The sequence below is a fragment of the Protopterus annectens genome, chromosome 14.part0, assembly GCF_019279795.1.
Source record: "Protopterus annectens isolate FY-2018-M chromosome 14.part0, PAN1.0, whole genome shotgun sequence".
In the NCBI taxonomy this organism is placed as follows: Eukaryota; Metazoa; Chordata; order Ceratodontiformes; family Protopteridae; genus Protopterus; species Protopterus annectens.
Genome location: NC_056748.1, coordinates 27,085,923 through 27,103,001, shown reverse-complemented (window position 1 = coordinate 27,103,001; position 17,079 = coordinate 27,085,923). Strand labels below are relative to the sequence as shown.

General features: G+C 40.1%; 1 protein-coding gene across 1 annotated transcript in view; it reads left to right on the top strand.

Moving 5' to 3' along the window:
• The window catches only part of FRYL (FRY like transcription coactivator), a 3,917,685-nt gene that overhangs the window by 1,873,291 nt on the left and 2,027,315 nt on the right, over positions 1-17,079 (top strand). The window contains exon 26 of the mRNA XM_044055727.1: positions 13,532-13,704. Within this exon, the coding sequence (XP_043911662.1) occupies positions 13,532-13,704 (173 nt within the window). The remainder of the gene's footprint in view (positions 1-13,531; positions 13,705-17,079) is intronic.

Below are 17,079 nucleotides of genomic sequence, written 5' to 3'. Positions count from 1 at the left end.
GTTAACTGGAATTAGTAGGGCTTTCCCATAGTACAAGGTGGTTTAGGATAACCTGATTTGAATGGATACCTTAGGTCTATGCAATTAAGGCTAATGTATATAATGCAAACAGAAGATTGTAAACCAGTGTGTTGGTGATAGCGATGTAATGGGGGAGGTTGTAGTTTAAGAAATAAGGAGAGAGAATAACAATCGTATAGAATATTATTAAATCCATAAAGTTGGAGAAAGTATTCTAAAAGCTAAGCAACATGGGAATGAAGAAATGAGATTTTTCCAATAGGGATGACTAAGTAAGAGTGCAGAAAATAGGCAAGAATGGCTGGAATTTATTAAAGAAAACTACAAAAGAAACCAAGTTATCAGAGGCCAGTAACTAGAGAGAGAGAAGTTAATAGAGTGGGGTGGGGTGAGGCCAGGCAGAAATTTGGCCTGCAGGTTAGAGACCTCTTTCCATATCAGGGATTTATAGCAATGTATAAACAGAGACGGGGATAGGAGAGTGCTAAGTGAAAGATCGCACTGGTATAGTTTGTAATCTAATCTTAAACAGAAGCTGCTGTTAAAAAAGGGGGTAGTTAGTAGGGCATATATAACTGTAAGAATCAGCGGAGGTAACAGAAGATTGGGAAGAGAGACTGGAAAGGCAGTTTGCAAAGGAGCAGTGGGAGGACATATGCACAGTTCCCAAGTATACAACCATGTCCAGAGGGTTTAGGATTTTTGCTTTGAAGTGGTTGTATTATTATACCCCAAGTAGACTTCCGAGAATGTTTCTTCGAGTGCATAGCAAATGCTAGATGTGTGATGGAAAAGAATGCGGTAAAGGGTGTGTATGTGGTATAATGGTTAAGGTGTTTACCTTACAAACACAAGATACTAGTTTTTTAGCCTAATGTTTATCTCTGAAACTATGAACTGTAAGCATGCTTTTTGGGAAAATAACATGTTGGCAGGTTTTACAAATTCCCTGCCAAGTAGTGTCAGAAGTGTTGGGGGAGCAAATGGCTAACTAAGGAAATGATTCTTTTGAGCTGGGATAAAGGATCTAAAATTGCATAGACATAGTAAGGACCTTACTAAGTTTAATGCTGTTGGCTGCCAAAAAAGGCCATTATTCGAAAGTGGAAACTGATCTAAACCAACTGTTGTTGAAGTTGGAGTATTGAAAAGGAGATAAAAGAATTAGGGGTGTGGAGTGAGTTTTAAGGGAAAGCAGAAAATTGAGCAATCTATGGAATGTTTCAAGAATAGTTGTTACAGAAAAGAAAACATATTTATAATGTATAAAAAAAACCCACCAAGCAAGTGTTAAAACGCACCTGACTACAACACCAGCAAAAAAGATGCCATCAATCTTGTATTAAATAGTTTATTCACACTGAATAACACTCTGGCGCCTCGGCACAGCCTTCCTGGAGTTACAAAATATGCCACAACATGCATATATACACACACACACACATACACACACGCACACCCACTTAAGTGCAATTAATTAAACAATCAGCTAATTAGTCAACCATCAATTAAAATAATCATATATACATTTTAAAGAGAAACTCTCCAGTTACATTCACTGTTTAGACCTGCTGGAGATAGTGTATTCAATTTTAAATATATATATATATATATATATATATATATATATATATATACACGTATATGTGTGTGTGTGTGTGTGTGTGTATATATATATATATATATATATGTATATGTATATATATATATATATATATATATATATATATATATGTGTGTATATATATATATATATATATATATATAGAGAGAGAGAGAGAGTTTCTTTGTACAATAATTTCTTTTTCATTAACACTTCATCTGTTTCTGAAATATGTTCCAAAATACAAGCTTTTAACAGTGAAAGTCACTGCTATGACAAGTAAAAAAAATGTAATGTTATAGGGCTCATAGCATTATTATTTTTTATGTCTTTAATGTGTTCTTGCAACTGTAGTTTGAACCGTACCTGTTCATGGGCCTTTTTGAAGATGAGTTTTTGTATAGATTGAATTTTTTTAATAGTTATGTTATTTTATATTGTAGATATACAGATTATTTGATTTTTTTTTATGTAAGGGGGTGCTGAAATAGCTCCCCAGTTTATAAATGATTTAGATGCAAATTGTTTTCAGATAAAATCTGATGGCTTACAGATAGGAAAAGCAGTTAACTATCTAGATGTCACTTTGACTATTAGGAATAATGATATAGTAACTAATATACACAGAAAGGAAATTGGAGATTATAATATTTTGGATAGTAGTAGTTGCCATCCACCACATATTTTGAAGGCACTACCTTATAATGAATTATTGAGAGTTAGCAGGCTATGTAATGATGAGATGGGCCTAGAAAAGGAAATAATAAAAACATGTATTAACTTCAAGCAAAGGGGGTATGATGAAAATGCTATTTTAGATGCCCTTCATGAAATAGATACCAGCTTACTTCATAATAGGCCTTTAGTAAATAAGATAGAGAATTTACTACTGTGCAGGAGTGTAGAAAAGTTTATTTTGTTACTGTATATAACATTCTAAGTGAGAAAATGATTTGTCATTAGGTATTATTGGCCCTATTTAATACGGAAGGGGTAAAAAAATCTTTGTAGAACTGTAAATAATCTCTCTTAAGAGACGTAGAAATATTAAAAACATGGTGGTACACAATGGATTTGTTTCACCTGGAGAAAAATTAAACCTACAGGTTGGTGAATGTGGCACCTTTCCTTGTGGAAAGTGTTTGGTTTGCCCCAACATTACCAAATGTTTTGAAAAAATAAATGGTGTAAAATTCTGTTACACTTCTGCTTTTTCATGTATAACTAAATCAGTGGTATATGCTCTGTCTTGCCCCTGTAATTTGTTTTATATAGGGGAGACTAAAAGAATATCCAAGCTACGGTTGCAAGAACACATTAGAGACATAAAAATAATAATGCTACGAGCCCTATAGCTTTACATTTTTTTTTATTTGTAGTAGTAGTGACTTTTCACTGTTAAAAGCTTGTGTTTTGGAACATATTTCAGAAACAGATGAAGTGTTCATAGGTAGATACTAGGCTATCTGCCCTAGGGCATTTATAAGCCTAGCCAGAGTGTATTTGGCTTCCGCCTCCCTATTAGATTAGCCTACTGTGCCTCTGTAAAGTAGGTCACAGAAGGTACCCATTTAAGATTAGTTTACTGTGCCTCTGTCTAGCAGGGACACAGGAGAGATCCCAGGGGTGAATTTGCGATTTCCCATCCACGCGTCCAAATTTCGCTTGAAGAGGGTCAGCGAGGGGCTATGTCTAACATGAATTGAGATTCTATTCCAGAGTGAGGGGAGCCTCTGGGAAATGAATCTGTCCCTCCAGCATGTCCTATTTATTTTTGTGCTGAGGTTTAGGTCCCTGGAGTGTGTAGCTCTAAGGGACTTGGATTTTGTGAGGTGGAGCATGTCCATTAATTCTGGGTTTGACATGGCTTTGTACGTCAGGCATAGATCGCCCCTGAGTAGGCGGTAAGCAACTGAGTAGAGCTGGAGTTTCTTTAGTCGAGCTGCATAGGACATCTGTTTGTAGCCCATGATCCTCTTGGTGAGGTACTTTTGGGGTCTCTCCAGTTGCTGCAGGTGTCGGGTAAGGTACATCCCAAAAGGGGCATTGTATTCAATTATGGGCCTGATGAGTGACGAGTAGAGGGGCACAATGACCTCTCTTGATCTAGATGCGAACCCTTTCGTGATAAGGTGGGCTATATAGAAGGTCTTTCTAACCACTTTGGCAACGTGATTATCAAAGGAGAGATTACTATCTACGTTGGTCCCCAAATCTCTAATTACTTCTTCCGTACTTAATGGATTACCACCTATGTGGTAATTTGTGGGCACCTTGTTTTTCCCAAAGGGGATGACTATGCACTTTTTAGCATTTAGCTTGAGGCCGTGGCTCTGGCATCAAGCATCCGTCTCTGTGAGACCCTTTTGGAGGATGCTTGTGTCAGCTGGAGATTCGATTATGGCCCCCAGTTTGCAGTTATCTCTGAACTTTGTCAGCCATAATCCCCCCATGTTAGCCTGAACCTCAGAGAAGTATATACCGAACAAGAGAGGTCCCAGAACTGAGCCCTGTGCGACGCCACTTGTAATTGGTTTGGATTCGGACATGGCACCTGCGATTCTGACCATGTGGGTTCTATCTCTGAGCCAGTTTGCGACCCATCTTGTGATATAGGGGTTGATATTTAAGCTAGTAAGCTTATTTATGATGCCCGAGTGGGGTATTGTGTCGAAGGCTTTTGCGAGGTCCAGGTAGGCTGTGTGGACTACCTTGCCCTCATCTATGGCTTTGGTAACTGTTTCAAAGAAATCAACTAGGTTTAAGAGGCAAGATCTGCCCTTAAAGCCGAATTGGGTAGGGTCCAGTGTCTGGAGGCTCCCAATGTCTTTGTTTATGAGTTCCATGATAATACGCTCCATAGCTTTACAGACCAGACTAGTCAGGCTTATGGGGTGATAGTTTCCGGGGTCTGTTGTGGCACCACCTTTGTGGAGTGGGACCACTGTAGCTGTACGCCATTCTTTGGGTACATATTCTGTAGTAAGGCTAAGTTTGAACAGTGACTTAATGTGAGGGTTCAGTTCTTCTTGGAGCTCATGTAAGACGCAGCCTGGGACACCGTCTGGTCCCATAGATGCTGTGTTTTTTGCTTTGGAGAGGGCAGCTTTCACCTGTGCATCTGTGATGTCAGGGAGGTTACATTCAGTTGGGATAGGCATTTGCTCCTTTGGAGGGGAAGGGGGGGGGGGAAGTTTGCGCTGAATCTGTCTGTCAGGATGTTGGCTATGTCTGTAGGTTCGGTATATTTTGTACCGTTGTGCAACAATTCAGAGCATATCTGGGAGTTTCCCCCCATGTTTCTGACATAACTAAAGAAGGCCTTGTGATTGTCTTTAGTGTCTAGGGCAATTTTTATTTCGAAACTGGCCTTTGATGATTTTATGAGGGATCGAAGCTTCTTGCTAATACTGATCAGAGATGCCTTCCCTTTTTGGGATTTTGCTCTGTCATGTAGTAGCTTCCTCCTCCTGTTGTATAGCTTATTTGTGGCCGGGGTCCATCAGACCGGTTTCCTGTTTTTGGAGGAGTGAGTCTTGGTTTTACTTGGGATAGCACAATCCATGCATTCCTGCAGGTGCTCATAGAATGCATTTGTAAAGAATTCTGGGATTGGGCTGTATTATCCTCTGGCCCAGGGGCTTTGAAGGATTCCACCTCAGTCTTGAGAAGTGCAAAGTTGGCTTTTGAGAAATTCTTTACAGTGATTTCCTTGGCTGCAGGTGAGGACAGGATATGGATGTCCAGGAAAATTTGTTTATGGTCTGATCTTACCAATGAGGGGTTTACCTCTGGTGTGGAACATAGAGTCCCCATGTTGGTGATGACCAGGTCCAATATGTTGTTCCCTCTTGTGGGAGTGGTGACCACTTGTTCCATTGCGTTAGTTTATAAATTCAAGGAACCGTTGGGCGAGGGTGTTTGGGCTTGAGTAGTTTTCCCAGTCAGTGTTTGGGTAGTTGAAGTCACCCAATAACATAGTGTTTGGAGAGACCTTCATATTCTCCAGTGTTCTCAGGAATGCCAAGTGGGGTTCCTGTAATAGGGAGGGTGTTCTGTACCAGGCTACAAACTGAAAGGCAGTTTTGCCCGCTGTTAGTTGCACATGGATGGTTTCCGATGCTTCGTGCAGTGCCACTAACCTGGAGGTGTAGGTATCTTTGGTGAATATAGATACTCCCCCTCCTTTTGTGCTTCAGTCCGAGTTTTGGGGCTGAAACGCATGGTATGAGTTATAACCTGGTAGTACTGGGGTGCTCTCAGGAGCCTTGAACCAGGTTTCTATTACTGCACAGACATCGATTTTCTCCATACTAAGGAGAGTCTCGAGTGCATGCATCTTGAGGTTTAGACTTCTGGCATTGAGTAGCATCACCTTTAGTTTTTTTATCTTTGGGTTGTCTATGAAGGTGGGTTTGTCTTTTGAGCCTTGCCTAAAAAAGGCACTATGGGGGTAGCAAGAGCCTTGGCCAGTATATGAAAGCCTAAGGGTGACAGGTGCAAGCCGTTCCTAGCGAAGCAACGTGGCTTTTCGAGCATGTCATCCCAGGCTGACAGACACTGGGATCCCCTTTGAATGACACCAATACTTTAGCCAATTGTTGAAACTGATCATTTTGTCTTTATACTGTGGCATCATTCTTGGTGAGGGCAAGATGCTACTCAAGGTCAGGGTCATACCAGCCTGGGCTACATGGTCAGAGAGCTCCTCTGTGTCTCTTTTCATGTAGTCCAGGGAGGTACGTCTCAGGTCATTCACACCAGCATGGACAATGACGGAGTCATACTTGTACTTGCTTTGGAGTGACCTGAGTGCTTGCATTATGTGGCGGATCCTGGCACCCGACAGGCAGTTTACAGTGACCTTCTCCTTGTTCAGTCTGGTGAGCAGGACGTCAGTGTGCCGGACAATAGAGTCCCCTATAACAAGTGTATTTGGTGTGTTGTTTGGCCTTAAGGGCTGTGACTGTGAGGCACACTGATTTTGTGAGATATGTGATTTGTGGGTATTGTTGAGGGGTGGCTGTTGCTTGGATATCTGCTTAGGAGGTCTTTGCTGTTTAGGCAGATTTTTATTTAGAGCCTCCGAGTATGTTTTTGTGTGTTTATGTGTTGGGTATGCAGATGCAATAGGTCTGTGTGAGACTGGATTTGTGGTGTGGGTGGTTACCTTTTCCTCCTGACCGACTGTGCCAGTCTTGGGTTGAGAGAGCTTTGCCTCCAGTTTGGCTGTGTAACTGCATCTCTCACATGTATTAGAGTTTGTTGGAAGGAGGAGAGGGTTGTCTGTGTACATAAGGCAATTGTAACATTGCCTCAAAATTCCCAGATTCACCAGCTGGACTGGAGAGTAACCTTGAAACTGACCCTTGGCCATACCAGATTAGTATAGGGAACTGTTTTTTTACTGATCAGATTAGGGAAGGGAACTGATTTTTCACTTGATCAGGAAGGACCAATCAGGAGTCTAATACTTATGAGAAGTCAAGGAGGGGTGTAGTGCTTTAGTTAGTTAGTGTTTCCTTATAAGAGCTGAGCAAGTGCAGGGCTTTAGAAAGAGAATAGAGTGATTACTTTGAGAGTTTGAACAGTTCTAAGGGAAAAAGTGAAGAGCAGACTTTGTGGAGCCTGGAATAGTTTAAACCTGTTTAGGCGACGCTGCTCAGTGCGCAAAACCGCGCAAGAAGAGAGTTGTAGGGTTTTAAGAAAGAGAGATCAAGGAGTTTAGAATTGACCCAAAATGGCCAATAAAACTACAGCTTCTAGGTAGTAACCACTCCTCCAGGGACAGGCAGGCTGTTCAGTGTTAACCACTCCCACTGGTGAACACAGAGATTTCCCTTTAGCCCAAGCAAGCACTGGCCTTCTAGAAACTTCCAAACAGTTCAGAACAGCAAATCTGTAACTGAACTTTCTTAACTTTCAGAAAGTGGGAAAAAAGCAAGATTTTTTTTTTTTTTTTCTTTTTGTTGTAGTTTAAAGGTAGCAGAGATACACAAGCAGCAAAATAATCACAACAGTGCAATAAATGACCCCACACTTGAGTGTTAGGCCAAAATCAGGTAAAATGCAGTTTTTTAGAAAAAAACGATTTTAAATTAAGTGCAACACAGGAAATGCAGTAAACAGGCTCTAGATATGTTCCAAGTACTGTTACTGTTACAGATATAAACTTTAGCAAGCCGGAAAATGCCAAAAAGTAGGCGGCAAAGTAGTAAAACTTAACAAAAAGTCAGAAGAAAATACTTAAAATCACAAAAGTGGCTCCTTTTCTTCTCTCAGCGTTTTCTCCCCTTGGTAGGTGCTTCAGCAACAACTAGCAAGCCTGAAAAGACACCAAAACCACGAGGCAGCCTGGTTTTGAGAGAGAGAGATTAAGGAGTTTAGAACTGACCCAAAATGGCCAATAAAGCTACAGCTTCTAGGTAGTAACCACTCCTCCAGGGACAGGCAGGCTGTTCTGTGTTAACCACTCCCACTGGTGAACACAGAGACTTCCCTTTAGCCCAAGCAAGCACTGGCCTTCTAGAAACTTCCAAACAGTTCAGAACAGCAAATCTGTAACTGAACTTTCTTAACTTTCAGAAAGTGGGGAAAAAAGCAAGATTTTTTTTGTTTTTTTTTTTCTTTTTGTTGTAGTTTAAAGGTAGCAGAGATACACAAGCAGCAAAATAATCACAACAGTTAATGAAAAAGAAATTATTGTACAAAGAAACTCTATTTTAAAATTTACTACGCTGTCTCCAGCAGGTCTAAATAGTGAATGTAACTGGAGACTGTTTCTTTAAAATGTGTATATGATTATTTTAGTTGATGGTTGACTAATTAGATTGTTTAATTGTATTTAAGTGAATATGTGTGTGTGTGTGTGTGTGTGTGTGTGTGTATATATATATATATATATATATATATATATATGTGCATGGTGTAGCATATTTTGTAACTCCAGGAAGGATGTGCCAAGGCACCAGAGTGTTGTTCAGTGTGAATAAACTATTTAATACAAGATTGGTGGCATCTTTTTTGCTGGCTTTGTAGTCTGGTGTATATTTGTAATGTATATTGCATGAATATGAAAAATGGTATGTTTTGTTTTCTTTTCCGTTAACGCACGTCTGCCTATGTTTTGAGAATTTAATAAAGGTGTTTAAAAACTAAAAATATAAGAAGGGTTATAATAGTAAATTCTATAGTAGTAGCAGTAAGGAGAGGTATGCAATCGGTGCACTTATTAGAAATTATATTGACTGTGATGGACTCTGGAAAACGTAGCTACTAGGGTGGTCCAATCCTTTTGTAAGCAGACAAGGGCATTTTAACCTCTGTTTGGAGTGTGGTGCTGTATGTCAGTGCAAATAAGACGGTTCTTGCACAGGTAGTTTTCATAATATGTGATCTCTGTTTTACTCTGTTATTTAGTCTTATTGATCATCTTGTGTAGTTTGATCCATGCCTATACAGTTGCATATTTTTACATTTACCAGGCCTTGAGCAATGATACCATCTTTAAGCCTCTCGATTCATAGTAAGGGTAGTCAACTGATGTGCTCTTTCAATTCAGTAATTCTGCTATAAATATGATTTGTGAACCTCTACACTGCTAACTTCAACCATACAAGCTTCAACGAAACATTAAGTAAAATTGATTGGAGCATTCTAAAGTATTTGCCTCTAGATGAAGCAGTTGGATTTTTCAACTCAACTTTTATGACCCCCCACTGGAATAAGAGAATAAAAGCAAATCACGTAATCTGGCTTTCTAGAGAAACAAAAAAATTATGAATACCAGAGACCGAGTATGTAAAAATGGCATAATAGTAAAAACCCCATAGCTTTTCAAACAACTTCGCAATCAAGTAAAGCGTCTAGTTATTAAAGATAAAGAACAGTACTACCTCCATCTCCAAAACAATTACAACTATAACCTAAAACAGTTCTGGAATTTAGTCTCCACTCTGTTAAACCCTGGCACCAAAAACAATCCTTGCCCAAACCCTGACAAAACCACTGCTGAATTAGCTACCCTTTTCAACTCCTACTTTATAGACACTATATCCAAACTTGCCTCCACCTTTCCTAAAGCTGCTCAGCAGCAACCCCATTGCAACACACCATACCCCAAAAAACCCTTCTCCCCAGACTCTCTCTCTCTGTCATATTCCCACTTCCACTATTACTAAACTCTTGCTAAAACTCAAATCTGGTAGCACTGCCCCAGACAGCTTACCCCAGAATACCTTCAGATGTCAGCCAAATCCATCAGCTACCCCATAAGCATTCTCATAAATAGATCTATCCAAGAATCCTATGCACCATCCATTTGGAAGAAAGCTTGCATCATATCCTTACACAAAGGCGGTAATAATTCAGACATCTCAAATTTCTGCCCTATAGCCATTCTATTTCCTATTTCTAAAATAATGGGCAAATGTATTCAAATTCAACTAATGGATTACGTATCCCAAAACCAACTACTTTCCACAAATCAGCATGGCTTTCGCCCTGGCCATAGTAGTACAACTGCTCTCCTATCCTTCCTAGACACTGTTAACCACAATCGCAATGACGGTAAACTTGTCTCTGCACTCTGTCTTGATCTCTCTAAGGCTTTCGACACCATCTCCCATCCTCTTCTCCTTTCCAAGCTCTCACACCTAGGCTTGTCCACTCCCATCCTTAACTGGTTTACCAGTTACCTCAAAAACAGACAACAGTCCACCAAATGGTTACACTCCTCCTCCTCTTTTTCTCTTTACTTCCATCGGAGTTCCCCAAGGATCCATCTTAGGTCCCCTCCTGTTCAGTAATGACTTTCACTCCGCTCTCACTCATGCATCTGTAGTTCAATACGCAGACGATTCTACTATTATCTGCTCTGGTAACTCTGAATACCAACTTCTGACCATCACCCAGAATGCTTTCTCCATTACCGGAACCTGGATGACAAATAATCACCTTGCCCTCAACCCAAATAAAACCAAACTCTTGCTCTTTACTCCCAAAAAAAGTACCTCTATTAATAAATCTGAATTCATCATTTTTTCCTCCAACAAGACTGCCTTAGAGGTGGTTTCCAATACCAAGTTACTTGGTGTAATCTTAGATGACAACTTAACCTTTGACCAACACATCCACAACACCATAAAAAAACACACCAAAAACTTGGTACCCTCTACCGACATAAACACTTTTTAAACTACTCTGCTAGTAAAACACTTGCCCAAACTTTTCTCCTACCTTTCCTCCTCTATGGTGCCCCCATTCTAACAAACATCCAGTGGTCATTAAAAACTAAAATGGACAGCTGCTATGACAAAATTGCTAAATTTGTGACAAGAGCAAAACATTCTTCCCATCACTGTCACTCGTTACGATCCCGGAACTGGCTAGAACTCCCACAACACCTCACATACAGACAACTATCTACAGCGCACAAATTCTTCTATAATTCTTCCAAGTGTCCAGCCTTTGCTTCACTTCTGACTCTTTATCAACCAAACCGACCTCCAAGATCTGAAAATCAATCACTTATCCAAGTTAAGAGACCTAAACTCCCTGCAGGCCAATACCTTTACTCTTTCACTGTAGCTAAACTTTGGAATGCCCTTCCACCTTTTCTCCGAACTATAAATAATGCCCCATCATTCAAAAAAAATCACTTCACCAACATCTCTCCTCTCAGTGGCTATGCCCTTGCACCATCCCCAATTCCTCAGTCACCTGATTACTAACCTGACTCATCTCTCAGATACCCACACTCTTATTCACTCTCCCTATTGAGTACTCGCCCTTAATTACAGCACAGTGTGCCTCATCCTGCCTCACATGGCGTGTAAAAAATTGTGTAAGCGCAAATTATCATAGTTTGTCTGTTATATTGAATACTTTGCCAAGCATCCAAGTCTTCCATAAAATATAGCCATACATTGTATATGTTACTGTGTTTCTTCTGACTCTTAAATTCTTTATGTACGTACATTGTTTTTGGAGCTTTTTTCCCCGGGCCTCCACTGAAAATGGGCTCACATCAGCCCAGTGGACTTTCCTGGTTAACAAAAGCAAATAAATAAATAAAAAATAATAATAGATTTTCACATTGGAAGCGTTTTTTCTATATATCTTTCAGTATTTTACTAGTGTACAGTGTAGTAACCACTGTTGTATGTTTTCTGTTTTTCTTGTAATGTTTTCCTTAGAATTCTGTGTTGGGGGTTGGCTTAGTGGTTAAGGTGCTTACCTTACAGATATAAGGTACTTAACTTACAGATATAAGGTACACGGTTTTATTCTTACTTTTAGGAAACGTGGCTAGGCTTAAAAAGGTCCCCCGGAGTTATTAGCCTAGTAATGAACTATGAACCGATAAGAATATTGCTGTGTGTACTTTTTTTCTCATTGTTTTGAGCTATTCTTCAGTGCTTCCACTGACAAGGAGCTTTTCTTCCCTAGACAGACTATCCTGGTCAACAAAAATAAATGTGTTGAGCCTGAGTCAAGCTTCTGATGTAGGACATCACTGATGCTGTCCGTCGGTATACCATCTGTAAGAGAGCTATCTACGGGGATTATACTAGGCATGAAGTTTTACTCAACTATTGTTTAAGGTTCACGTGGCCTTTTGTTGCTTTCCACAAGTACTCTGTATTACAGCATTATTATTTTTTCCCTCATTGTTTGGAAATTTTCTCCTTTGTCTCCACTGACAACAGGCATTTTGATGAGGGCACATGCAACCTCTGCATAGTTTAGAACAAACTGTATAGAGTAGTTATAGATGCTGTGGAGACTGTATAGCTCAAATATGTTTGGAGATCTAATGCATTCACTGGCTCCTGTCTATGTATTTGCTCCAGTTTCATTACCCTTTTAACTTACCTTGTTTATAAACCATAGCCTTTTCATCAGGCATAGTTTGATTCCAGCATTCTTTAGCTGGTTTAATACTTGTTGCCTATTTATTTCCTTCTCGGAAATGTTACTTTTGTTCAATTCATCTTTCACGTAAATCATAGCCAAACTTCCTTCTGCACCACCCATGGCCTTTTGAGAGATGATACTGGAATCTGCAGATAAGTTAGGTCCCTAAAGGGACACTTGCTGTAGTTGTACTGTTTCTTCCATTAGTCTCACAACCAGTTTGGACTGGTCTCTGGGATCTACTTAACAGTTTGGAATCTATGTTAAATATCAGTGTTTGCAAAATATTTTGCATCATCAGTAATATCCTGTCTTAATATGTCATGGTCCATTGAGATAAGGCCGTCTGTCGATATAGCTTTCTATAGTGACCCATGTAATGTTACCTTGGAGTTAACGAACAGATAGGGGAACTGAGCATCAGCCCTCAATCTTGTATTTTCCCTTTCCTTCGGAATGACCAGGATTTGATGCTAGAGGGATTGATTCTGTACTGGCACAGACCATACTGGTCTTTTAGTAAGATCAGTTGGCAGTTTGGTAACATGAAGGTATCTCTTGGAAAGACATCCTTAAACTGACTTAAAAATGTCCACACTGCTTTTGTTTTCCTCTCTTTATCTCAGCTGCATGTCTGAGTAGCCTGGTCAACCTCCTTGTAGAAATCAGGGGGAAAAATCAAATTTTAAAAGTTCTGTTTTGTCTTCTGTCTTATCAGAATGTTTTCTGAATCATCTGTGTTATTTCACCCATTGTATGACATGGCACATGGTAATGACCTATAACTTCACATGAGATTTCTTCATATTTTTAATGTGACATATTTACTTTAATAGAATTATAGTGATTCTGTAGTAAATGAAGGGTACAAAATGCACAGTGGCGTGCCAGTAGCTTATCTTGATGGTAGAAGACAGAAATGTGTAGCTATTTTTGTCATAATTTTAATGCCTCTCTCTTTTTTTTTTTTTTTTTTTTTTTTTTTTTAAGTGGAAGTGGAGGCCTTGATAATGAAACACATTCTCTTAATAACACTTTGTTGGAGTATGTCGATCTCACCAGACAGCTTCTTGAAGCTGAAAATGATAAGGACTCTGACACCTTGAGGGATATCCGATGCCATTTCAGTGCCTTGGTAGCAAATATCATACAGAATGTTCCTGGTAAGTAAAATAAGTTAGTACAGCAAATGGTTTATATTTATCTTCTGAATCTGAGCCAGCTGGTATGTTCATAGAACAACCTTTGAGAAGTATTGCCTGTACTACTGTTAACGCATTTAGTAATATCATAGTTTTTAACTGCTTTTTGTATAAATCATAAGCTGTCTTGTGACTAACATCAACCACTGAAGCTCCTACCTCATGCCCCTAAGTTATTCAAGGTACATTTGCTTTACAAATGGGATGGAATGAAAAGGAACACAGAATTCTGTCATTACCAGCGATGTTTTATTTTTGTGCCTAAATTTCGTCAGGGTTTGTATTATTTAAAAGCCATAAACTTTAAATTTATTTGAAAGGTTTATTTTGTTAAAATGCATCGATTTTTAAGGTTTTTATCATATTTCCTAGTAACTCCAGACTTAAAAATTGCCTTTCATCACATTCCAATTCAACGATTTAAGATTTTCTGTGTCTGATTCACATTTTCATTGTTTTGCTTTACCATTTGAGTTGTCAGAAGCTTCAAAAGAAGTGTTTACAAAGTGTCTGGCTCCAGTAATAATTTATAGCAGGTATTAAAGCCTTGATATATTTTTGCAGACTTTTTCTAGCTTGTCTTTGTGTCAGTCTTTCTGAACATGGATTTTCAGGTAAATCTAGAAAAATCCTCCCTCATTCCGTCTTACAGGATATATTTCTCTGATGTTGATGTCTCCTAGATGCATCTGTCATCCTGGTCTTTCTTCCTCAAGACTAACTGGACTTTTAGAAGGTGCAGTTTGATATTTTCCAGTCAGACTTGCATCACAGCCAAGAACGGTCATCAACATATTAGGATTTATAGCCTCTACAATTGTCATCACTCCTAGCCAGACTACATATGAGAAAAATTCAGTGGTTCCTCAAATCAGTTTGGACCAAACACCTGCAAGCGTTCTCCTTTAAGATTCTGGTGCTGAGTTTTATCAAGAGGGTAATTCAGTGATGGGTGAATCGGTTATCCTGCAGTCTCAGACCCCCCCCCCCCCCCCCCGATCTGTTACCACAGATTCATCGAATTTTGAATGGAGAGCTGTTTCCAAAGTGATGAAGTTGCAGGATCTGTTGAATCATAACAGAAAGAAGCACATAATTATCAAAGAAACAATGGCATTATTACATTCTCTCAAATCAGTATACCATCTCTGGAGTCTGGGACCCCTGTTTGTCATCAGAGACACAACACCACAGTCATGTGGTACATAAATGGGGGGACCAACATCTTACCCCTTGTGCATATCAGCAGGGCTAGCCTTGGAACTCATCCTCCAATTTACTCTGTCTCTATAGTCTGCTTTTCATCAGACCATAATAACCTCCCTTGTTTCTGCTCTGATTTTGCCACCAATACATCTGCTTTTATATAGTCTCGACCTCCAGCCCTAACAGTTGTAAAGGCATGTGGAAGGTACCCTAAAGTTTGGGAAGCTGGCTGGATATCCAATCCTTAGCAGGGTCCATCCTGTAGCGCTTGGGCTACTGCAGCAGTGATTTATTTAGAGGATCTGCTGTTATTGTACTTTACTTTACACAGTCATACTTTCCGTCCCCTACAGTTAACTATTTGATGACTCACTTCACATCATGCTGTTCTAAATGCTGGTTTTACACATTTAGCAGACCACACCTTTCTGTAGGTAATGACCTTGGCTGCTCCAGTTTCATGCACAGACACTAATGTAGGATTTCCATAGAAGGTGGTGAGCATTCTGCTCTTTTCCTAATGGCTGTGCATTAGAAAAACGTAGATATGTAATTGTTCAACAAGTGGGCTTAATCTAAGTCTGTTTGCCTCTATTCTAGTAGTATTTTCCTATTTATCATAACTGTTTAATGCAGGGCTTATGTACTCATCTGTAAAGTTATACTTGGCAACAGTTTCTAGTTTTCAGTCCAGATTCTAGTTAACTTTGTTTGTTCCCTTCGACATATGCATTTTTTTTTTTTGTAATATGTTTATGGCGTGCCTCACTAGGGTCTCCCATGGCAGTTTGACATCTTACTGTCAGTCGTGATTCCTTTTCAGTGGCCACTGGTTCCCCATTAACTCTTAGGCAACTGGCCCACCCATCCAGTTAGCTTAGCCAGTGGGTCAGTCAGCTAAGGCAACAAAGATGGAAGTTGATGAGGTACGTCTTGGTGTCTTCAGATGACCTTCTATTCATATGCTGCAGTATTCATAACATGTGGGAGTCTGCCCCTGGCTGACTTGCATGTCCAGCCACTATACAAAAGTCTGTCTCTGCTGTGAGGTACATGCAACCTTGTATGGTATGCAACACACGTCGGTCATAAAGTGACATCTGGTATAAAGTGGACATTGGCATGTACCAGGCCTCAGAACTTTTCTGGCGCCTGTCCAATCGTCCGCTTCAGTTGTCATTCATCAGTCAAGTTGAGAACCTTGGTTCAGATAAGTACCCCATTGGGTTTTTTTCTTTGCAGTCTTTGGCTACTGTGTACTGTTTGGATTACATATCAGCTAGAAAGGGCAAGTGTCGATGTGGAAGGCAGATTCCATGTAAGGACTTTCATGACCTTTGTTTTGCCTAGGCTTGAATCATGACCACACTAACTGTGCTAATTGTAAGGCCTTTGTACCAAAGACCCTTTGTAGTCTTTTAGCTTCCGTCAACTTATATCTTGAAAATAAGCATTTTAAGTGTCTGGCATGTAACATGGAAACTACATTAGGCCTTTCAGCTGAGCTGCAAGCTAAGAAGGCCAAGAACCCTAGGCCTGATTTATCCGCTGCAACCTCTGTTTTGGATGTCTCTCCCAAAGCTGATGTTCCAGAGACCGTTCAGAGTCTGTAGAATCTACTTAACGTGTACCAGTGTGGAGGCTGTGAAGGATCCTTCTAGCACATCCTCAAGTGAATAGAAGGTGTCCGACTCAGGTGGGTGTGGGGGGGGCCACGGCTTGTTCTGACTGAGGGCCCACGTGGTATTACCCAGATCATCATGCAAGAGGATGTTGCTACTGGCATTGTGGAGTGTAGGCAGACGTCTGGCCCATCCACTTTCCGTCACATGGAGGCTCCAAAAAAAGAAAAAAAAGTAAGACCAAACATGTCTCTCCAGCCCCTTAGGAACAGCCTACAGATTGGCAGGCCTTCTCTAAAGGCCTGTTCATTGCCTTTATGGTTTTGAGGCAATACTCAGCTCTCTCTCTCCCTTCTCTTTCCATTCCTTCCTCTACCCCTCAAAAGAGGACTTCTGAGGAGTTTTCCTCAGATAATGAGGAATCCTCAGGGGAGAATCTTTGACTTACTAAGCCCATATTTCTTCCCCTTTGGGGGTATGCCTCCCCAGAAGAGGAATCTAATGGCAC